General features: G+C 43.0%; 2 protein-coding genes across 3 annotated transcripts in view; one reads left to right on the top strand and one right to left on the bottom strand.

The window, feature by feature from the left end:
* Nucleotides 1-23443, top strand: part of LOC146672589 (NACHT, LRR and PYD domains-containing protein 12-like) — a 236742-nt gene that overhangs the window by 35563 nt on the left and 177736 nt on the right. The window lies entirely within an intron of this gene.
* Nucleotides 115-21518, bottom strand: LOC146672591 (protein NLRC3-like). 2 transcript variants are annotated; one of them, XM_085401268.1, is made up of 10 exons: nt 21414-21518; nt 20372-20492; nt 20186-20287; nt 17834-17912; nt 17486-17672; nt 15553-17353; nt 13008-13184; nt 12558-12731; nt 2793-2839; nt 115-2644 (listed from the first exon to the last, which is right to left on the bottom strand). In XM_085401268.1, exons 2-10 carry the CDS (start codon nt 20458-20460, stop codon nt 2103-2105), a joined length of 3198 nt encoding a protein of 1065 aa, XP_085257394.1. In that variant the 5' UTR covers nt 20461-20492; nt 21414-21518; the 3' UTR covers nt 115-2102. The 2 variants fall into 2 exon arrangements, with proteins under 2 accessions (XP_085257394.1, XP_085257395.1); XM_085401269.1 differs by having other exon boundaries at nt 20372-20474; nt 21401-21501.

Genomic DNA, 23443 nt, shown 5'->3' on the forward strand with positions numbered 1-23443 from the left:
ATAACACTGGATGGATGCGTTCAGCATGGAGCCCTGAGCTGTGTTACAGACAAACATGGAAACTGACAGGTCTGTGTCATTCAGTCTGTAACACTTCTAAACAACAGAGGCTGACCCAAGTGCCTCAGAGCCAGGCACGCTCACATCACAGCTCTCTAAATAAGCCAGTTTCAAAATAAGAGCTGAAAGCTGTGTTTGCTTGTGTTGGCTTATTATTGTGGAGACTAACATTCAGTGATCATGTGTTCAGACTCATAATGATTACTCTCAGAAATCCTGATCTTTGTATTTACTGTGTGTTGGATCAATAACTGAGATTCATGGTATCACACAGCTGTGCTGCTGCTGATGTCAGCACATCTGGAACAATACGAGGTATCTGCTACCAGACTGAGCAGGACGTGAGACCTGTGGACTGTTTAAAGCTGTCCCTCCACAGCTCACTCAGACCTGATCCACACCTCAGTGATATTCTCTGACTTCCTCAGTAGAGACAGAAACCATTCAGATCTGGGACCATCAGCTGACTGATGATGTCACACAGACTGTGTTTTTCAGGAACAGTGATTCTGATGTGAGCCTGCTAGCTGACAGCAGACCTGATGAAAGCACATGTTCACATCTGTGAGGACAGACTGGACTCTTTGACTGCACCTTGGTTCTCCTCAGAGGTCTGTACAGGAGCATGTCCACCCCCACTGAAGATCTCAGTCACTGTGAAACATAGAAAGCTGCTTGTGTGGCCTCTGCCTCACATGTAGATACAGCTACAGGTTTCTCTGTCAGTCAGACTGAAACAGTGTCCTGATGCTGCATCATTCAGCTCTGTGCCCCAGTCAGCATCACTGGGAGCTACCACTGTTTCTGCCCTTTTCCTGTAACACTACACTCAGCACAGGCTCAGCTGGTATCCAGTGTTGGACTTTGGCTTCAGCTGCTGTGATAGATCCTCTAACATAGATCAGCTCTGCTACATGTTGTTAGATAAGTGCAGCTGCTGTCATGTCCTGATGTTTCTCTGGCTCAGCAGCTTCTCCATCAGAGGTTCACATGGAGCTGATCCAGTATCTCCAGTAACTGTGTTCTGTGCCTCACTGGTTCATCCTTCTGTCTGTGTGACGTCAGTCAGATGTTGAAGTTAAACTCTGTAATCTTCACTGTGTCACAGAGTTCAGTGAGTCCCGTTATTCACAGTATCAATCAGATCATCAGAGAACAGCTGATCAGCAATCAGTGGTGCCAACAGCGCCTCCTGTGGTGAGAGGATGCAATAATGCAATGTAGCATTTTTCCACTCAACACTTGCAGTCATGGAAACTGTCTGTTGGATCTGTGTGACGTTGCTTTCTTGGTTAGAGTTCCTCACAAATGTCCAGATGATTCTTCTAATGAGGCGTCGACCATGTTTGCAGCTCTTTGGAAGAAAACGTCGCCCTTTGCCATCCTTACTTTTCTTTGACTTCTTCAAATGCAGCTGAACTCCAGCTGGTATTTTCTTGGACTTTGCAGCTGTTTCTGGTCATCAGTTCATTCCTGCAAACCTCTGAAGCTGAACAACAATGATGCTGCATTGCTGGCTGATCCCAAAAGGTTGATTCTGTTCATCTGGACGTTTTCAGAAACGTTTGCTCACTGATCAGGTGACTTCTTCAGTCTCAGCTGACTGCAGCTTTACAAGCTTACAAACAGCACATTTGCACAATGACTGAAAGCAGCAGCACCTGATATATATGATACTAATATAATACATATACATATATAATCCATACTAATGATGAAGGAACTGAGCTCACAGTCCATTGTTCATTCAGTGAACTACTCAGTTTATTTTGGGCCTCAGAAATGCTCACTCTGTTTGTACATCACTGTCAGCAATAGACTCATTCTGCTGTGTGGACAGGAACACATGTGACATCACTTCCTGTTTGTTTGTGACTGAAGAAGTTTACAAGGAATCATTTAGAAGAGTTTCAAACATCAACTGATTGAATCCATGAATCTGAAAACGTGTTTGTGAGTGAAAGAGACAGACATGTACAGACTGAACTATCTGTTCAACAGTCAGAGTGTTTCTGTAACAGGAGACACTCTTTACACTCCACTCAGCACAGGGACACTGAGGAACCAGGAGGCCAGTCTAACATAAACCCAGGATAAAGAGTTTGAGTGAATGTGGTGTTGAAGGTGTGGAGGTGGATCAGAGTGTCAGAGGAGACTCTGTAGAAGGACAGAGTGCCAGCAGGACAGTCCACATACACTGCTGCTCTGTTAGAGACAGAGGAGGAGGAGGAGGAGGAGGAGGAGATGGATGTGTAGCTGTTATTGTGACAGACATAATCAGGACCATCATCAGAGCAGCACAGACTCCAGGACTGATCATTCCATCCAAACCAACAGTCATAACTGCCTCCTTTCCTTCTGATGCTTCTGTAACTCACTGATATATAAACGTCTCCTCTCCACTCGACCTCCCAGTAACAGCGACCAGTCAGACCATTTCTACACAGCAGCTGATAAACATCAAATCTGTCTGGATGATCAGGATATGACTGAACCTCCTCCACACGTGTCACCTTCCTGTTGTTGTCAGACAGTTGGAGCTTTGTGTTCACTGTGTTTGTGTCGATTGTGAGTTGACAGGAATCTGATGGAGAGAACAAACACAATCCAGCTGCAGTTATTGATCCATCATCTGTTCATTGATTGACACTTTGATGATGACTCCTGACATGATGAAGATGGTTGAATGTGTGCTGCTTTGTTTTCATGAATCCCATTAAAAACACACTTACACTTCCTCAGACCTGGTCTCAACCATCGGACTCCAGCAGGCTCCACCCTGAAAGGAGGAGGGGGGTCAGAGCAGCACAGTCAGCATGCACACATGGACATTACATGGCTCTCACACACACACTGTTACACACTGAGCTCAAAGCTCGGCTCCACTGTTTTATTCAAAGAAATCTACATTTATTTATCAGCACATTTAAAAACAGCTTGAGCCAAAGTGCTGCACAGAGTAGAGAGAAAATAGGAAACATACACAGTAATGACTATAAAGACTGGTCAGGATTGAAAGCTACAGAGTACAAATGTGTTTCCAACCGGCTTTTAAAAATGTCCAGTGTTGGTGACGACCTGATGTGAAGGGCGACTGTTCCAGAGTTTGGCTGCAGCCATCGATAAAGCTCACCTCTGTTTTTACGTCTAGTTCTGGTCAGAAGCTGCTTATCTGCAGACCTGAGGGCTCCACTTGGATTCTTTTGTTAAAGAGAGATAAGATGGAGCCAATCCATTCACAGATTTAAAGACAACCAGATCTGGAAGTGGATTCTACCACGTACTGGTAACCAGTGGAAAAAGCTGGTGATGGGTCGTCTAGCACAGACCCACCGCTGGAACCAGACAATTGATGAGGGAGAGAACTGTGACAGCGCCGTTCCTTCACTTGACCTCAGTCGCTCTCGTCTGCTCCCTCGTAACACTGCTCTTTATTGAGCTTACATGAATATGCACAAGTTCATTATGACGTCTTACACAGGTATGAACAAAGAGTACCAGTCTGTGCATAGTGTGTGTGTGTGTGTGTGTGTGTGTGTGTGTGTGTGTGTGTGTGTGTGTGTCTGTGTGTGTGTGTCTGTGTGTCTGTGTGTCTGTGTGTGTGTCTGTGTGTCTGTGTGTGTGTGTGTGTCTGTGTGTGTGTGTGTGTCTGTGTGTGTGTGTGTGTGTGTGTGTTCCAGATGTGACCCTGTGACCCCAAAGCTGGTGCTAAGAGTCCAGCGGTCCCCCTAACAAAGGGCTCTTATACTTAACCAGACACAGAGTAGGTGTCCTCCTACACCAGGGGTCTCAAACTCGTGGCCCGCGGGCCAATTGCGGCCCGCAGGACGATAGTTTTTGGCCCCACCTTAATATGAAAATGTAATGTTAGTTTGATAATGTATGACACTTTACAGTGTTGTGGGCGGAGCTGAATTAACCCACCAATCAGGGTGGGATATGGATCTCAGGGGACACCAGCCGGGCTTGATGCAAGCAGGGAAACATTTCTCAATGAGTCAAAGTTCCAGCAGCGTTGCCCTGGAGTGTTTCTTTCTTTCCTGTGCCTGGCTGGCTTCCTCCTTTCTATTGGGCAAACGCCGACATTCGCCCCAGCGCGCTGCGTTCACAACACTTCAAAAAAAGTTGTTTTTTTAAGTTGCTGCCCAGCGGGACATTATACGTATATAGATTTATACACACGTCAGTGGGATTTAAAGTTATTTTTCCACAGAGAGAGATCTCATATTAACTCTCACAGTGATGCGTAGGCGGCGGATAAAAGAAAAGTCATGAACTCAATGCAGCCCAATTTAGTCTGCAGTCACATAGCGACACCTGTTCATCGGCAACAACAGTCCCCGGTAACCCGGACTAATTATAGGGTCGCACCGTAATTTGTGGCTCCATGTTTTTATTTGCATCACTGCGTTTGCATTGCAGCAAACATGAACATTACATATATTTCAATATAATGTAAAAGCAGTCAAAACAACTAACATCAGAAACAGCTGATGTTATTTGTTATATGTCACGGTGTCATTTCCGCTTCTTTCTCCTGTAACAACAGCCCGGCGCCGTGAGCAGTCGCCTTTTTTGCGCTCGCTATCCCTGCACTTTCTACCATCTGCAAACGCCACGGTGTTCGTGTCATCATGAAAGACATGAACATCGAGTGTAAAAACAAAGGAGACTGCTACCGGCTTTTTATCTGCCGATCGCCGTGCTACGGTTGCAAGAAAAAGAAGCAGAAATGACGTTCTCTACGCGTTGAGACGTTCCCCGTCCGTCGGCTAAACGCTTGATTGAAACTTCAATGCGACAGTGACACCAAGTAGAATTATAAATGTCACATAGCCCCAAACATGTCTTTTTCAAAGCCTGCGGTGAAGAGAAAGGTTGGTGATGAGCACCGACAATTTCAGGAAAAGTGGGAAATGCAATATTTCTTTGTTGAGCACAGGGGCACCCCGACCTGTCTTATTTGCACAGAGAAAGTTGCGCTGCACAAGGAATACAATTTGAAACATCAGTACACAACTAGACATGCTGAGGTGGATGCAAAATACCAGGGAGACGAGAGAGCGAACCGGGTTGCCAGTCTTAAAACAGATCTACTGAGGCAGCAAGATTTCTCCAAGAAAGCAACCAAAGAGAATAATGCAGCAGTCGGAGCCACGTGGTTAGTGAGATGATTGCTAAAGCAGGGAAGCCATTCACAGAAGGTGCATTTGTCTAAAAGTGCATATTGCAGGCTGCAAATATAGTCTGTCCAGGAAAGAAAGGACAGTTTAGCAACATCAGCCTTTCTGCCAACACCGCAGCAGATCGCATTTCTGACCTGTCAAGTGACATTTATGACCAACTGTGTGAGAAAGCCAAATGTTTCAGTGTATACTCAGTCGCTCTTGATGAGACCACAGACATCACCGACACTGCCCAGCTCCCAATGTATGTCCGTGGTGTTGATGACAGTTTTGAAGTGATGGAGGAGCTGCTCACAGTAATTCCAATGCATGGCCAGACCACCGCTCAGCAGATATTTACAAGCTGTGTGATGCCATTGAGAATGTTGGTTTGCCATGGAAGAGGTTTGTTGGAATAACAACAGATGGAGCGCCATCAATGACAGGGAGGAAAAATGGACTGGTGGCACAAAACAAACTGGAAGAGGAAGGCGTGGAGGAGGCCATTGCTCTGCACTGCATCATCCATCAGCAGGTCCTTTGCAGCAAATGCCTGAAGTTTGACAATGTGTCTATTGTTGTGAAATGCATCAACCAAATCAGATCCAGGGGCTTAAAGCACCGAAGGTTCTGAGCTTTTTTAGAGGAAATGGAGTCAGAATATGGGGATGTGCTCGACTTCACTGAGGTACGTTGGCTCAGCAGGGGAAATGTATTAAAGAGACTTTTTGAGTTGAGAGCAGAAGTGAAGCCTTCATGGAGAAGGATGGAGTTAGTGTTCCTGTGCTAACTGATCCCAAATGGCTCATGGACTCAGCTTTTCTTGTTGATATGACACATGAGCTTAATGTACTGAACAAGACGTTACAAGGCCAGGGGCAACTTGTCAGTGCTGCCTATGACAACGTGAGAGCATTCTCCACAAAACTGGCGCTCTGGAAAGCTCAGCTCTCTCAGAAAAACCTTTGCCATTTCCCAGCATGCAAGGCACTCGTGGATGCAGGCACACCATTCAGTGCTGACGAGTATGTTGATGTCATTTTGAGGCTACAGGAGGAATTTGATCACAGATTTGCTGACTTCAAGACACACAGAGCCACCTTTCACATTTTTGCGGACCCCTTCTCCTTTGATGTGCAAGATGCCCCTTCTGTGCTTCAAATGGAGCTCATTGAGCTGCAGTGCAACTCTGAACTCAAAACCACGTTCAGGGAGGTGAGTGGAAAAGCAGACAAGCTTGGACAATCTTTGAGAGAATTGAGCCCTAGTTTCCCTCGGCTTTCCCGAATGTTCAAGCGGACCATGTGCCTTTTCAGAATCAGAATCAGAAAGGGTTTTATTGCCAAATGTTGAGCAGGTTTACAACATTAGGAAATTGCTGCGGTGCTTCAGTGCAAACATACTGTCGTAACGCTTAAATAGACATGAAAATAAAAATAAGAATAAAAATTAAAAGTGCTAATTAGATAGATATATACATGATATATACATGAGTGCGGGTGGTGATCAGTGCAAACATGGAATGATGCAGTGAACACAGCGTAGGGTCATGTGTTAGTGGTGGGAACAGTCATACGGTTATTGTTATTGTTATTGGTTATTGTTCATGTGTCCAACAGCAGAGGGGAAGAAACTGTTCTTATGGCGAGAGGTTCTAGTGCGAATGGACCGGAGCCTCCTGCCTGAGGGGAGCAGGTCAAACAGACTGTGTCCAGGGTGAGATGGGTCAGCTGAGATCCGAGCTGCACGCCGCAGTGTCCTGGAGGTGTACAGGTCCTGCAGAGATGGGAGTCTGCAGCCAATCACCTTCTCAGCAGAGCGCACAACACGCTGAAGTCTCTGTTTGTCCCTGATAGTGGCTCCAGCGTACCACACGGTGATGGAGGAGGTGAGGATGGACTCGATGATTGCAGTGTAGAATTGCATCATCGTTCGTGTTGGCAGGTTGAATTTCTTCAGCTGCCTCAGGAAGTAAATCCTCTGCTGGGCTTTCTTAATGACGGAGGTGATGGTGGGCTCCCACTTCAGGTCATGGGTGATGGTGGTACCCAGGAAGCGGAATGAGTCCACAGAGGTGATGGGGGTGTCAGTCAGGATGATGGGGGGGAGTGGGGCTGTGTGCTTCCTGAAGTCCACAATAATCTCCACTGTCTTCTGGGCATTCAGCACCAGGTTGTTGTGGCTGCACCAAGACACCAGACGTTCAACCTCCCTCCTGTAGGCAGACTCGTCCCCGTCCGAGATGAGTCCAATAACGGTGGTGTCATCTGCAAACTTGATTAGCTTGACAGACTGGTGGGTGGAGGTGCAGCAGTTGGTGTACAGGGAGAAGAGCAGAGGAGAAAGAACACAGCCCTGAGGGGAGCCGGTGCTGATGGTCCGGGAGTCCGAAACATTCTTTCCCAGCCTCACGTGCTGCTTCCTGTCCGTCAGGAAGTCAGTGATCCACCGGCAGATGGGATCAGGCACATTCATCTGGGAAAGCTTGCCTCGGAGATGGTCTGGAAGGATGGTGTTGAAGGCAGAGCTGAAGTCCACAAACAGGATCCTGGCGTAGGTTCCTGGGGAGTCCAGATGCTGCAGGATGAAGTGTAGGGCCATGTTGATGGCGTCATCTACAGACCTGTTGGCTCTGTATGCAAACTGCAGGGGATCTAGGAGGGGGGCCGTGAGGGTCTTGAGATAGGAGAGAACCAGGCGCTCAAATGACTTCATGACCACAGATGTCAGAGCCACGGGTCTGTAGTCATTTAGTCCAGTGATCCTAGGTTTCTTGGGGACAGGGATTATGGTAGAGGACTTGAAGCAGGCAGGCACATGACATGCCTGCAGTGAGGAGTTGAAAATGCCAGAAAACACTGGGGCCAGCTCGTTTGCACAGTGTCTGAGGGTGGCAGGAGACACACCGTCTGGGCCGGGAGCTTTCCGAGCATTCAGACTCCTAAACTGCTTCCTCACATCTGCTTCATGAATATGAAGAGTTGTGGTGGGAGGAGGTGGTGTGAAATCCTCTTTTGTGTGGGGTGAGGAGGGGGGTGTTGAAGTGATTGAAGGTGGTGATGGCTCTATGGAGGGGGGAGAGGTGGGGGAATGAGTGTCCAAAGTGTCTCTATTGTTGGGGCTGTTGGAGGTGTGAAGGCTGCCTGATGGCTCGTCAAAACGGCAGTAGAAGTCGTTAAGGGTGTTGGCCAAGAGCAAGTCATCAGTGGAGTGGGGGGTTTTAGGCTTGTAGTTGGTGATATTCCTAAAACCTTTCCACACAGAGGCCGAGTCATTCTCTGAGATCTGCTGCTGCATCTTCTCAGAGTGCTGATGTTTAGCAATGTCCACTTCTTTAGTGAACCTGTACTTGGCCTCTCTGTAGCAGACCCTGTCTCCGCTTCTGAACGCCTTTCTCTTTTCCAGCCACAGCTTTTTGAGTTTAGGAGTAAACCAGGGTTTGTCATTGTTATAACTCACCCTGGTGCGTGATGGCACAATGCTGTCCTCACAGAAGTGGATATAGGAGGTGACAGTGTCCGTAAACTCATCCAAGCTGTTAGAAGCAGCCTTCATTGTGTCCCAGTCTGTAGACTCCAAACACGTGCGAAGCTCCTCCACAGCCTCGTTGCTCCACAGTTTTTTGGTCCTCAGGACAGGTTTGGAGAGCTTCAGCCTCTGTCTGTACGCGGGGATTAGGTGGATCATGACGTGGTCAAAAAGTCCGAGTGAAGCGCGGGGCACCGCACGATAGGCCCCGCTGATCGTGCTTTTTGGTAGCACATAGGCTACTTGTGCGAAAAGCTCTTCTCCACTTTGAACTTCAATAAGTCCAAGTACAGGTCCAGACTTACGGATGATCATCTTCAAGACATACTGAGGGTCGCAACTGCTTCCTCCTTCAGGCCAAATCTGGCTCGGCTATGCGAGAGGAAACGCTGCCAGGTTTCTAGCAGCAAGGAGTAGGCAAGAGAAGCCATGTTCAGAAGAAGAGTTCATTTTCTACAGTGTTCCATTCATGTTCAGAAGAAGATTATAGAACTGTTAATACAGACATTTCAATCTAAATACAGCAGATATAGAAGACTGAGAAAAACACACAAGTTCACTGACTAAAAATATCTTATTATTGTTTTATTTATGTATTACAGATTGATTTATTTTCTTATTAATTCTTAATTTGTTTATTTATTTTTCATATTTTGTGTTAAAAAATAAAAATAAAGAGATTAGAGAAGATTGGAATTTTTTAACCATGCCTTTCTTGTGGAAAACCTAATGCAGCCCAGCCTCACCCAGACTCTGCCTGCAGCGGCCCCCAGCTAAATTGAGTTTGAGACCCCTGTCCTACACCATAAATCAGTAAGAGAGGGTACGACCTCTCTCATGGCCCCAAGTGGTGTGTGCATGCCAGACCACTCTGGAAGGCACACAGAGTCTTTACAGACTACTAAGGATCAAACCTCTATCATCATGCAATCGATTATACAACTCTAAGCATATATGAGTAAATATTTCTAAGCATAAATGACAATCAACAATATAAACCTTACAGCTGGTTTTAATAACAGAATTTATTTGTTTCTCAAATGAGAAAGAGCTATCGAGAAACACTCCTAAATCTTTAGTTCTGAACTTTTCCAGTGGGCCACGGTCAACATTATCTGCTAATGCTAAATAGGCTGCCGTTATTAACTAATGCTAATTTGATGTGAATTAGCATTATGCACTAATGCTAACACTTTTTAACAATGTGAGTAGCTAATGCTAACACTATTTCCCTTAACCTTATAACAATGTGAACGACTAATGCTAACACTCTTTTTCCTAGCATTACAACATCTGAGCTTCTATTGCTAAGTAGGCTGCCATTAGCACCTACGTCTAATTTAAGGCAAATACGCATTAGAACCTAATGCTCATATCGTTTTCCTTTGCTTTATAGCAATGTGAGCAGCTACTGCTAAAAAGCATTAGCTAATAACAGCAGTCTAATTTAATGCAAGTTAGCATCATTTGCATTATAACGATGTGAGGAGTTAATGCTAAGTATGCTGCCATTAGTGGCTAATTCTAATTAGGGGTGAATAATTATTACAAGCTAATGCTAATATCGTTTTCTCTTCCCTTTTAACAATGTGAGCAGCTAGTGCTAGGTAGGCTGAAGCTAGCAGCTAATGCTAAAGCTAAAGATAATTTGATGTGAATTAGCATTACATTAGTGCGGAGTTAGTGCTAACTAGACTGCCATTAGCAGGTAATGCTAATTTTAGGTGAATAGGAATTGGCAGCTGATGCTAATACCATATTTTCTTGCTTTAACCCTTTAAAACTGGTCAGAGTGGGCACACTCCGTTTTGCGTAACTATTTTTAAATCCCGGTAGCACTGTAACCACGTGAGCTAGCGCAATAATTTTTTTTGCATATGAAACCTGAGGAGTTGTACTTACATCTTATGCCATCAGCTTGTCCTAGGTTACAGTTTCCTTCCACATATGCTTAGGACTCATATTGTACTGCTGGAAATAGTTTATTTTGATGCATATGCTGTTATTTTGCAAATTTGCAGTATAATATTTATTTTCGTTTTTCCTGCAGTATGTAAAAATTGGTGTATTTCAAAAATAAAACTATGAAGGCACTCAAAATAAATTTCCTGTGGTGGGAAACTATTTTGTGCAACCTTTTTGTATTTACAGTTTTGAGGGATAAGCCTCTTAAATTTCTCTAACTAGAAATATATGTTAAAAAAAAAAAACGAATTTCAATTTTTTTGTAGTTTATTGCACTTTTTTTTGCAATTTATGTAATTACTATGCACTTAATACATACATATTATTAAAATTTAGGCTGTAATGGTTGTATTGATGTATAGCAACTTGAAATGCTCCCAAAAATGGCTCTACAGCATGTAAAAATATAATATAAGCTCTGGCAGACTTGGTTCTATGGTAGGTCTTAAAGGGTTAAATCAATATCAGTAGCTAATCCAATTGTTCAGTCTGACGTCAGGTGAAGTCATTTTTATGCATTTAAGAGCTGCGTTGAATTCAACATTACAAACTGAACATTAGAACTATCCTCTTCTCCAGGATTTTCCTGATTTAACATTTCAATATGATTCATTTTTGTTCTCTACACCTGCCGTCATCACTTCAATTATTCCCACTGTGGATTTGATCATATTGTTTGCCCAGCATCTCTACATTTTCCCATCCATACTACCTGGAGCTCATTAACACTATTAATACTGGAAACTGCTGTTGAAGCCTGATGGTGACACTTTCGGGTGAAGAAGTGAATTGCAGTAACAGGACTGGCTGGCTTATGATACACTGGATATTTCCAGCGCTTTGTTTTCTCTGCTCACAGACAACACAGATACACGCATGTATATACAGCCCACGTCCAGCTCTGCATGCACTCCTTCTGCTGCATTTCTATAGAGAATAAACAACGTAACACAATCATTCTCCATTGTTTTCAACTCAACCAGCTGCATTTAATGAAGGAGTTTGAATTTACTTTACAACAGCTGCTGTTGTTTCCTGTCTGCATTCATGTTCTTAACTGTACTCCACACATTCTGAACTGGTGTAGTTCTTCCTAAAGTACTGCAGTATTCCTGCCAGTACATCCTCTTAGTTTTCCTAACTGTTTCCTCTGATGCTCATTGCTATTCTTTCCTCAATGCAAATTCATGCTAAGCTCCTTCATATCCATCCCTGTTTTCTAAACCTGTAATAATTCCTTTAATGTGTCTTTGGCCTAATTATGAGTCTGTCCATATGTTTGTAGTTCCCCACTTGCTTTGGTTTCTTAGCTCTGATTCTCTCAAATGTATCCTTGAAATCATTTACTGGCATCTCTCCCTCTCACTCCCACTATCCCCAGAACACCAGAGTATTCATCTCCTGGCCTCTTTACATTTTCTCCAATCATCCCTGTTTCTAGAGTCTCGCCCCATCTGCAGGCAGTCCAAGAGAAACTGCCTCTGCCATTTTCTTCTTCTTAATCTTTGATTTTTCTCTTCACTTTCTCCATTGGGTTTTCTTAGACGCACTTTCCAGAAAGCAGCAACATTTTTTGTGCCCCATTTTTCAAATTGTGCATCTTACTTCAGCTTAATGTGTTTCCTGTTTTGTTTTTACACAGGTCATGTAAAAGAAATCCTACCAGAGGCTCGACAAAGCTGAACTGAAAGACAGCACGGGCAATAAATCAGAGCAGCACAGAACTTAAGCACACATATATAAGGTGATTTAACAAATCATGTCTGTTGTAAATGAGTAAGCCATTTATCGACCTGACTCAGGTTTTAAAATTATCATCAGAAAAGACTGAATCCTGACCTGAGAATCCCAAGTGTACACTTTGGACTCTCCACTGCAGAAAACAGAAGCTTCAGTCCTGAATCCTGCAGGTTGTTGTTACCCAGGTCCAGCTCTGTCAGACGGGAGGTCCGGGAGCTCAGGACTGAGGACAGAGCTTCACAGCTTCTGTCTGACAGGTTACAGCCACTCAGTCTGAAGAAAGGATGACAAGAAGACATGAAACACTTGTGTTCAAGTATATTCATGGTGCCATGAGGAGCTACTACATTTACAATATTTCAACACTGTTTCAGGACATGCTGGAATCCTTATTGTCTCATGTTACAAAAGACAAATGTGGCAGTTTACTGTGACTTGCATGGATTCATTAAAAAAAAAAAACCATAGACACAATGTTAATTTTTTCCAAATGAAATTGATTAAATGATGTTAATTGATGAAAAAAAAATCGATATTGCTTGATCTGACCTCAGCGTTTCCAGTTTGCAGTATTGACTCTTTATCCCAGCAGACAGAAGCTTCAGTCCTGAATCCTGCAGGTTGTTGTTGTTACCCAGGTCCAGCTCTGTCAGACGGGAGGACTGGGAGCTCAGGACTGAGGACAGAGCTTCACAGCTTCTGTCTGACAGGTTACAACCACTCAGTCTGAAATCAAGGTGGAAGGGAGACAAGATCAACCAAACAAATCAGAGCTTTATTGCTTTTTTATTGTTTTTAAGCAGAAATCAGTGAGGTGCTGGTAGATTCTGTTCTTTTGGTTTATTACCCAACAACACACACATACACTAATATTTGTGACTTTTGTAATAGTAGCATTTACAATGCAAAGCAACAGCGATCACAGATTGAAGGGGCCTTAATAAAACTACAATGCAGTGATTTTTAAGATGACCTGTTCTTCCAATTTCCAACAACAGATTTCTCCAACCTTACAGTTAAAAATAATTCTTTATCTCATACTGAATCTTGGTGCACCTCCCCCCAGTTTATTAAAATGAAGAGGTACTGAAGTTGCTGTAAGTGATGTGGGATGCCACTGATTTCCTTTCTGATCCAATACAAAGTAAAATTCAGGCTGGTATCTGCGATACTGATGAAAACTATTCCTTCAGAATCAATACAAGACATAAGAAAATATGTTTTGTATAACATAAAAAGCCTGAATTTTAAAATATTCAGTTAATAATCAAAAACAGATGTGACTGAAAATAATAAAACTGAGAAACATTTTATGGCCATTGCAACAGGCCATTCCATCCTTTTACAACCATTGCAAGAGCTTGGGTGGCATAGCCGCCAATACGTTGGATAGTAATAAGTAGGGCTGGGCCATATTATACCGTTCACGGTAATACCGGTATAATGTTAGGCAACGATAGGAAAATGAAATATCGCAATAGAATGAATAAAACGCGCATGCGCAGTGCCTTTGTTTTCATACGCACATGGCCGATTGTTGAGTGAAACAGATGAACCAGAATTGGTTTGTAAAAATGGTGCAACTTCAGTGATGTGGAACTGGTTTGGTGTTTGTCTGTCAGATACACGAAAAAGCACATTTTTTTGCAGAACATGCAAGCGGCCGTCGTTATTGTCGTATTTGTCGGACTAAGATGCTCTTAAATCTGGGAGTAATCTGGGTCCTAAACTCCGTCCTTCAGGACCCAAAGTCAAACGAACACTGCGACATCACTGAGAGTTAAAAACTGTCTCAATTCTTTCATCTTTAATAAAACGATCTGCATTGCTGCTTAACCAGGTGAAACTATGAAGTTTAACTTCCAGGCATCCATGAAAACAAAATTTATTACATTTAACAGAGTTAGAAGTTAGCAGGAAGCTAGCGGAAGTTAGCTCGCTATTTTCGCTAGTTACCTAAGCATGATATTGCATGTTCTGACAGAGATTTCTGGAAAAATTCAAACGTACAGCTCTGCTATCACTTCCAACATAAATGAAGTCAGGAAATTAAACAGCAGTGACGTTTGTAGGGTTACTGAAGTTGGGCTAGCTGGTATATAATGATGTGCTACCTGATCGCTAGTGACACAGCTATGTTAGTATAACATAAACAGTGAAGCTGGAGGACGAACACTAACACTTTTCCACTTATAAAAGTTAACGTTACAGTTCCTGATAGTTAAGAGACAAATGCAATTGCATGGCAGGATGCTGTAAACGGACCAAACTTCAGTCAGGAGAACAACTGAGATAATGCATCCACAATACGAGGTTAGTCATTAATATACTGCAACAACATGGGAATAGAGCAGAATTCATTCATTAATAAATCAATGCTACAGAAGTAGAGGAAGCAAGAAGAATCAGTTTAATAAAGTTTGATTTATCTGACTGCTTTGTTTCGCTTAATGTGCCTTATAATCCCGTGCACCTTATGGTCCGAAAAATACGTACTGCACACTGAAGTTTAATGTTGCAAAGCACCTCTTTTTAACTTCAGTGGATATTATACATGGTTATGCTCAGGATATGTCAGCCCATTCCTACTGGAAATGCCTTTTGGTTAAACTTTCAGCAAGGAATTTGCATTTGCACTGTTACATTTTTATAAAGCTTTTTAATGCACATAAAAACCAGCTTCTTGTTTAAGTGAAAATAAATGGAAGGTTGTCTTTTTGCGCTAGTAATGTTGTGGAGTTGTATTTTGTCTCGCATCAATTATATCGTCGGTTATATCGTTATTGCAAATTTTCAAATATATATCGTGATAAATATTTTTGGCCATATCGCCCTGCTCTAGTAATAAGTCCGGTGGGTGATGGGCTCCACCAGGGCTGCCCTTTGTCACCAATTCTGTTCATAATTTTATGTTTAAAGGCTGTATCAAAAGTTCATTCAAGTTACAATATTGTGGTCAAAAGTTCTCCTTTTTTCTTTTATACTATACAACTACACTGGCTCATGGTTTTAGGACATGGACCTGTCATGGAAGAAATCTATGACCACTTTTAATCAACATTATAAAAATAAACATGATCACAGATTTACTCACAGAGCCTTGTTGGAGGCTTTGACCACTGGCAGCAGCCTCAGAAGAGCCTCCTCTGAAGCAGAGTATTTCTTCAGGTCAAACACATCCAGATCTTCTTCTGATGACAGTAAGATGAAGACCAGAGCTGACCACTGAGCAGGAGACAGTTCATCTGTGGAGAGACGTCCTGATCTCAGGGACTGTTGGATCTCCTCCACTAGAGAACGATCATTCAGTTCATTCAGACAGTGGAACAGATTGATGCTTTTCTCTGCAGACAGATTCTCACTGAGCTTCTTCTTGATGTACTGGACTGTTTTCTTATTGGTCTGTGAGCTACTTCCTGTCTGTGTCATCAGACCTCGTAGGAGAGTCTGATTGGTCTGCAGTGAAAGACCCAGGAGGAAGCGGAGGAACAAGTCCAGGTGTCCATTTGGACTCTGTAAGGCCTTGTTCACAGCACTCTGGTGGAGAGATTGTAGGTTTGGGTTGCTAATTAACTTAGACAACATCGAGATTCTCTGTTGTTCTTCCAGCAGATTGAGTCCAGAGTTGATGAAGGTCCGATGGACATGAAGAGCAGCCAGAAACTCCTGAACACTCAGATGGATGAAGCAGAACACCTTGTCCTGGTACAGTCCTCTCTCCTCTTTAAAGATCTGTGTGAGCACTCCTGAGTACACTGAGGCTGCTCTGATATCGATGCCACACTCTGTCAGGTCTGATTCATAGAAGATCAGGTTTCCTTTCTGCAGCTTATCAAAAGCCAGTTTTCCCAGAGACTCCATCATCTTCCTGCTCTCTGGACTCCAGTGTGGATCTGTCTCAGCTCCTCCATCATACTTGACCTTCTTCACTTTGGCCTGAACCACCAGGAAGTGGATGTACATCTCAGTCAGGGTCTTGGGCAGCTGTCCTCCCCCTCTGGTTTCCAGCACATCCTCCAGAACTGTAGCAGTGATCCAGCAGAAGACTGGGATGTGGCACATGATGTGGAGGATTCGAGCTTTCTTGATGTGGGAGATGATCCTGCTGGCCTGCTCCTCATCTCTGAATCTCTTCCTGAAGTACTCCTCCTTCTGTGGGTCAGTGAAGCCTCTGACCTCTGTCACCATGCCAACACAGTCAGGAGGGATCTGATTGGCTGCTGCAGGTCGTGTGGTTATCCAGAGGCGAGCAGAGGGAAGAAGTTTCCCCCTGATGAGGTTTATCAGCAGCACATCCACTGAGGTGGACTTTCTAGGGTCAGTTAGGATTGTAGTTTTGTGGAAGTCCAGAGGAAGTCGACACTCATCCAGACCATCAAAGATGAACACAACCTGGAAGTCTTCAAAGCTGTAGATTCCTGCTTCTTTGGTTTCAGTAAAGAAGTGATGAACAAATTCCACCAAGCTGAACTTTTCCTCTTTCAGCACATTCAGCTCTCTGAAAGTGAATGGAAATATGAACTGGATGTCCTGGTTGGCTTTGTCTTCAGCCCAGTCCAGGCTGTATTTCTGTGTTAAGACCGTTTTCCCAATGCCAGCCACTCCCTTTGTCAGCACTGTTCTGATTGGTTCATCTCTTCCAGGTGAGGCTTTAAAGATGTCTTCTTGTCTGATGGTTGTTTCTGGTCTGTCTGGTTTCCTGGATGCTGTTTCAATCTGTCTGACCTCATGTTCATCATTGACCTCTGCAGTCCCTCCCTCTGTGATGTAGAGCTCTGTGTAGATCTGATTCAGGAGGGTTGGGTTTCCTGCTTTAGCGATGCCCTCAAACACACACTGGAACTTCTTCTTCAGCTTAGACTTAAGTTTACTATGACAAACAGCAGCTTGAAGTTCTGAATGAGAAGAAAAATAAACACTCAATTTCCAAAAAGAACTACTAATCTTTAAAACATGTTGCTCCATCTTCCATCTCTGGAAAATGTTCATTTATCCAGCAGCTTAAATCTTTAGATAAATCCTCTTACGTCTCTGCAGATGGTCAGCCAGCTCCTCCTGCTTCATTCTCCTCAGGAAGTCCACTGTGATCTTCACAAACGCCTCTCTCCTGCTGCTCCTCTGACTCTCTAAGCATTCTGGGTAATCTGGACTCAGAACCTTCTGGATCTTCTTCAGCTCGTTCTTCACAAAAGTGATGATGTTGTCCTCCAGCAGCTGGAACAGAATATTTATGAATGAGCCAATCAGACTGAAATCATGGAGCCAAACATCAGATCCATGTTGGACACACTGACGATCCACTGGTCTACAAAGAGCAGCATGGAGACGACTGTGAACAGAACAGATGTAACAGTAGTTGTTGTACATGTACAGACCATAAATATGGAGTCCAGCTGTGTTTGATGCTGCTGGGCAGACTGACCACTGGGAACCTCTGAGCTCTGCTGGTCCACTCTGTGGAGGAACCATGAAGGATCAGATCAACACAGGATAAAGATCCAGGAGTTTCTGCTCAAATAACTTCATCTGAATCAAGTCTGTCAAGTTTTAGACTCTCAGATTCTGAAGATATATTTTCTGTTTTCTATGAACTTTCTTTCATCAGTGATGGAAGTGATGATGCTGCAGAAGCTCAGAGGAAACTTTGAGACTTCATCAAACTGATAAATTCACTCACTGGAAGGTAAAACTGTGATGAACCATCAACTAATGCTCTCAGGAGGCCAAAGGTCCCTGAATGTAACTGTGCAGTAGATTCATCGAGTGTTTGAAACCTGACCTCTTCCATATGTTTTCATTCTAACACAAGAAGTCCTTTTCTCATTGGTTTGATTTGAGTTTTCATTTGAGTTTTCTGAGTCTCGTATTTGGAGTCGAGTCTAATCAATGATCTGACAGAAGAACATTAAAAAGGATTTACCAGTGCTGTCAAAATTAACATGTAGGGTTAGGGTTAGGGGTTCATCTGTTATCATGATTAACATGATAAAAACCTTTAACACGACACATCTGGAGCGCAGAACGACTCAAAATCCCTGAAATGTTTCTATCAACGCACTTCGGGCAGTTTGTCCGAGTAGAGTTACCTTTGCACACGTGCAGATGTGCAGCACATCTGTTAGTGACGGCAGCTGAACCAATCAGCTCAATATGGAAGATGATGAACACTCACTGACCTCTCGATGGAAAGTTTGAGCATTAAAAAAATAACAAGACGGACCAGCCGACCAACATGAAGGATTCTGCACATCGTGACAGAAGGAATTTTCTTTTCACCGAAGCACTTCCAGCTTAAAATATCACAACGATGCAAAGCACTGATGACACAACTGCCAAGTGGACAAACTGCAGACCTGTTAGTGTTGTTAATAACATAGTTTTGGTTCCTCGTGTCAAAGACTTGAAGAAGAGTGACAGAGAGTGTTAGACTGCTGCAGGATCAGTGCCACCTCCACAGACCTGTGAAGAAAATGATTGTTTGACAGATGGGCTCAGATTCAGGATCAGCTGAGGAGTTTGTGGCTGACAGAATCCTGCAGGTACAGAGCAGAGCCCATCATTAGCATGCAGGACTGTCCCTGGGGGGGTCGGCTCATTCAGGAGCTTAATCAATGTTTACATGTTCAATAAACATGTTAAGTGTGTAAATTTGCCCTTTTCTCTCAAGTCTGTTTGCTCATGAAATGAACTTTGATTCGTTTACATTAAAATTGATGTTTAATGGTGATTGATCCAAATTTATCCACAGTAACCCTGTGATGAGTCTGATTAAACATTTTCATTAACAGCAGTAATATAGATTATATATTATTATATATTAGTGCACACTTAGCTTTTAGTATATATGTTTGTTACAAAGTTGTATTTACAGCAGAGAAGCTGAGTTAAAGACTGAAAACTATTCAAAGTCTCTTTGAATTGAAGCGTTTAACATTCTTTGTGTTTATTCTGCATTGACTTCATTATATGGTGTAAACGTCTGTTACAGGCTTAAATATAAAGTTGGAAAATGTAACTGCAGCTATTGATCAAGTAATTGTGATTAATCAGGATTAATGACAGAAGATTGTGTCATTAATTAGTCGTGTTTTAATCTACTGACAGCACTAGTGTTCACTCTGGTGCCTCCAACTGTTTTACGCCCTTTCAACACCTTTGTGGTCAAAAGTGTACACGCACAAAATCTACAATAAAACCCTCACGCAGCAATAGGACAGACACACAATCCATTTATCTCTGTGTCTCAAACACACACACGTGTATTCAAAGCCTCGATTTGTTCATATTTCATCTGTTGTGTTTTTATCTTCAGCGTTTTCAGTGTTGCTGCATTTACACCAAAAATGTTTCCATTGATGAATCAGATTGATTTGAATGTGTTTCATCCATACAAATCCCTCCCTGGTGGTCACATGACTCTATAACATAACAGGAGTCATGTGACAAGAGTTTCATGCTGTAAAATGTCAAAATGGTTGAATGTGGTGGAGTAAAAATGTGAGATGTCAACGACTTTTCTTCAATATGAAATGTTTGCAGGGCCTGACAGGAAGTGGACGGACGCTCTGATCACTTCCTGTTTGCTGAAGTGGGTTTTCAGTTGTTTAGAAACCAAAGGCTTGTTTTAAAAGACAGTTTAAATGGGACTGAGGGAACGACGTGTTTGTAGTTTATATCCAACAACATCGAGCAGTTTAATCAAAGAGTTCATGTTGCTAACAGCTTACCTCTCTGCAGCAGACACAGGCTGGGATTTAAAATTAATGGGACGACCTTTAGACCGGTCACTCTGTAAGGACACAGAGCTGGATGGAGGTCCAGGCTGGTTCCTGTGAATAATGATGCAGCAGTGATGTGAGTGCTGAGCTGTGACATGGAGAAGAGTCATGGACAGTTAGAGATGGTCATCTCACCTCTGAGCTTTGGTCTGGCTCTCATGTTCCCCACACAGAGTGCTTTTAGAGGGAGGGACTCCCTCCTCTCTGTCCTCACACTGATCCATGCTGCTCAATTCAGCTCACACACACTTTCTACCTGCAGAGGAAACACAAATCATTCATGTGCACATCAGCTGAAATCCTCCTTTCATCATGTGTGCTGTCCAAATATCAGCTGCTTCTTTCCTGCTTCATCTCAGTGTCAGCTGGATGCAGTCAGACAGCAGTGTGAGGCAGAGGAAGCTGCCATCAGCTGCTCTGCTATCAGTCCACTAGATGGAGCCTGAAGCACACACGATGCATTCACTGACACACACTGATTCACTGTGACTGGAAGCTTCAGTCAGTCCAACACGTGTGAACAACATTTTAAACCTTTCAGCTGATCCAGGATTCAAAGAGGATCAGCAGAGTTAAAGCTTCACACTAATTCTTCCTGCTGAGTTTGCAGAGAACTGCACACACACTGATTCACTGCTAATGAGAAGCTTCTTCCATCCAGTAATTCATCATCCATCAGCTCTGCTGCTGCTCTCAGTCCTGGACTCTGATCACACACTAAAAGCAGCTTTTTAACTCGTGTCTGTAAGAACTCTTAGCGTTAGCTTAGCATTAACATGCTGTCAGGTGTCTCGTGTGTAAATATTAATCACAGTGACAGTAAAGGAGGTAAAGGGCTGTGACGTCATCACGTACGCTGCGTCCTCTGTGGGCTCTGAGTGAACTCAAAGTACAAACTACAAGTACACAAACACGAACGTAGCTCAGAGTGGCGGACACACTCGGCCTCGTTGGTCCAGCTGTGAGTCCGTTACCGTGAACTATGGAGCGGCAGATTTGTGCTGAACTAAGCTGCACACAGCTGATGTTAGCCAGGAAACATTACACACTGACTTTAATGGAGAGACCGGAAATACAAACACACACAGTTTGTTGTGTGAAGAAATCAAACACGAGCTGAACAAACAGTAAAGTTCCTAAAGACAAACTGTTAAAGGAGGAAACAAAGCAAACTTACAGTTTCTTCACACCAACAACAAGCTCCACTCCACACCTGGGGCCCGTTCTTCGTACATCGCTCACTACATCCAAGATCAAATCATCGCGCTAACCGTGAGCTCGCTAATCCGCTAACCGGAAACACGTGATCTCCACACTAGCCGTAAACACGCATGGATACCGTGGAAGTCATGCAAGTTGATCGCAAAGGTTGGTTAAGTCTTTCTTTAACTTTTTTTGCGTTACAACAACATTCCTCCTTATTTGAATGTTTTTTCATCGTGCTCCATGGCAGAGAAACACACAGATATGCTTTTTTCTGGGCCTGGTTTCAGTAAGAGAGCTGGATTAACGGCTTCTGTGGGCGAGAAGAAGCAAAAAACACATTTTGCATTAGAGTATGATTTATTGTTGGCGTCAGCGATTCAAAATAACGAATACTTCAATACTGTACTTAAGTAGAATTTTCTGGTATCTTTACTCTACTGCTGTACTTTTTTGTGCCTACTGTATACTTCTTTATACTTCTACTTCTCACATTTTAGCACGCGTATCTGTACTTTGTAATGCGTACATTTGTAAATCAGCCCCCTGCACGCGTGCTTTGGACGCAAGATTACTTCAATATTTTGTACATAAATTATATTTTAGACCCTGTACTTCTTACTTCAACTTGACTAAAAAGTCGAGTCGGTGCTTTTTAAACAGAGGTATCTAAACTGTAGTAAGGAACGTGTGTACTTGTGACACCTTTGGTTAGCGTCAACACTGTAAATTTCGTCACAAACAGATTTATATATTTATCAATACTTCTATTCGTCATTCTTTTCTGTACAGCTTTTTTATTGCCCAGATTTTAGTTAGCCCCTGTTCAATTGACTGTTATGTCAATAGAAACATGTCTCACAAATTAAAGTGTCTTGTAAAATATTTGTGGGTTTTTTTCAAGAATTTTCTTCCCAAATCTATTACATGCCAACTGTAAATTGTTATTTCTGCTAAAACCTTAACTTAAATGTGTATATGGTGTTTATCTGTTTCTCTCTCTGTTTTAGATGCACATATCAATCTGGAATTCGGGCTTAAAGCCAGAACTGCAGGAATGCAACACGTGTTGCAGAGGACTCTTTCACTGCCCTCTGTGCCCCACTTTCAGGGCAAAGATTGAGGAGCATCAAGTGTGCATATAAAAAATGCTTTGCCTTTCAAAGGTATGTTTGTATTAAATATACTTTATAGTTATAAATATGCACTTTTTTAGGCACTTCAGCAGTATCTTTGTTGACTTAAAAGTTGCTGTTGATATTGTACAGTTCAGTTCATTCATCTGCAACAAAAATAGTGTTTTTATAAAATATATTTTTATTTACTTTTCACCACTTTTCTTGACATAACTTTTGTGATCCATACCATTTTGCTTTCATTATTGAGGTTGGCTTGGATGTTTTTGTTAACATGTACAATCTGATTGTTAGACAAATTGATTGCATTCTATACAACTACATTTAAATTACGTTTGTTTGTTTGTTTGTTTTTTTCTCTTACAGATAAAATGATATGCCGGTGCAGGCTGCCTTGCAGGACAACAGGACACTTTCACCGCCCTGTCTGTAAGATTACAATCATACAGCGTGGGGATATGGCAAGGCATTTATTGTCTTGTCAGCATTCTTCAATGCCAAGTCAGCCACCATTATCAGGACTGCTCCCCGCTGAACTCTCCGAGGAGACCCGTCTCCCCCCCAAGGTTTTGTCTTCTGTATCTGAACCATTTTCTGAGTCTTTGTTAGAACATTCATATGCTCTACCCTCTGTGTTCAATAAAACTGCAGCTGACGGAAAGTCCATGAAAATGACATGCCCTCACTGTGGCCTTACTCTTCGTAGCTCTGGTAAGCTATTTGCACACTGGAGAGAGGAAGCCAAAGCTGTGCTTGAAGGACAACACGTGCCCATTTTCAGACTGAAAAAGCGCAAGTTCCAGGAAGTCAGTCAGGTCAGTATTCACTTTAAACAGTGCAGTGGGTTGTCCAAAATAAGGCACTTTTC

The sequence above is a fragment of the Rhamphochromis longiceps genome, linkage group LG3 (genome assembly GCF_057381845.1).
Source record: "Rhamphochromis longiceps isolate RC_006_pf linkage group LG3, R_longiceps_female_GT1.1, whole genome shotgun sequence".
In the NCBI taxonomy this organism is placed as follows: domain Eukaryota; kingdom Metazoa; phylum Chordata; class Actinopteri; order Cichliformes; family Cichlidae; genus Rhamphochromis; species Rhamphochromis longiceps.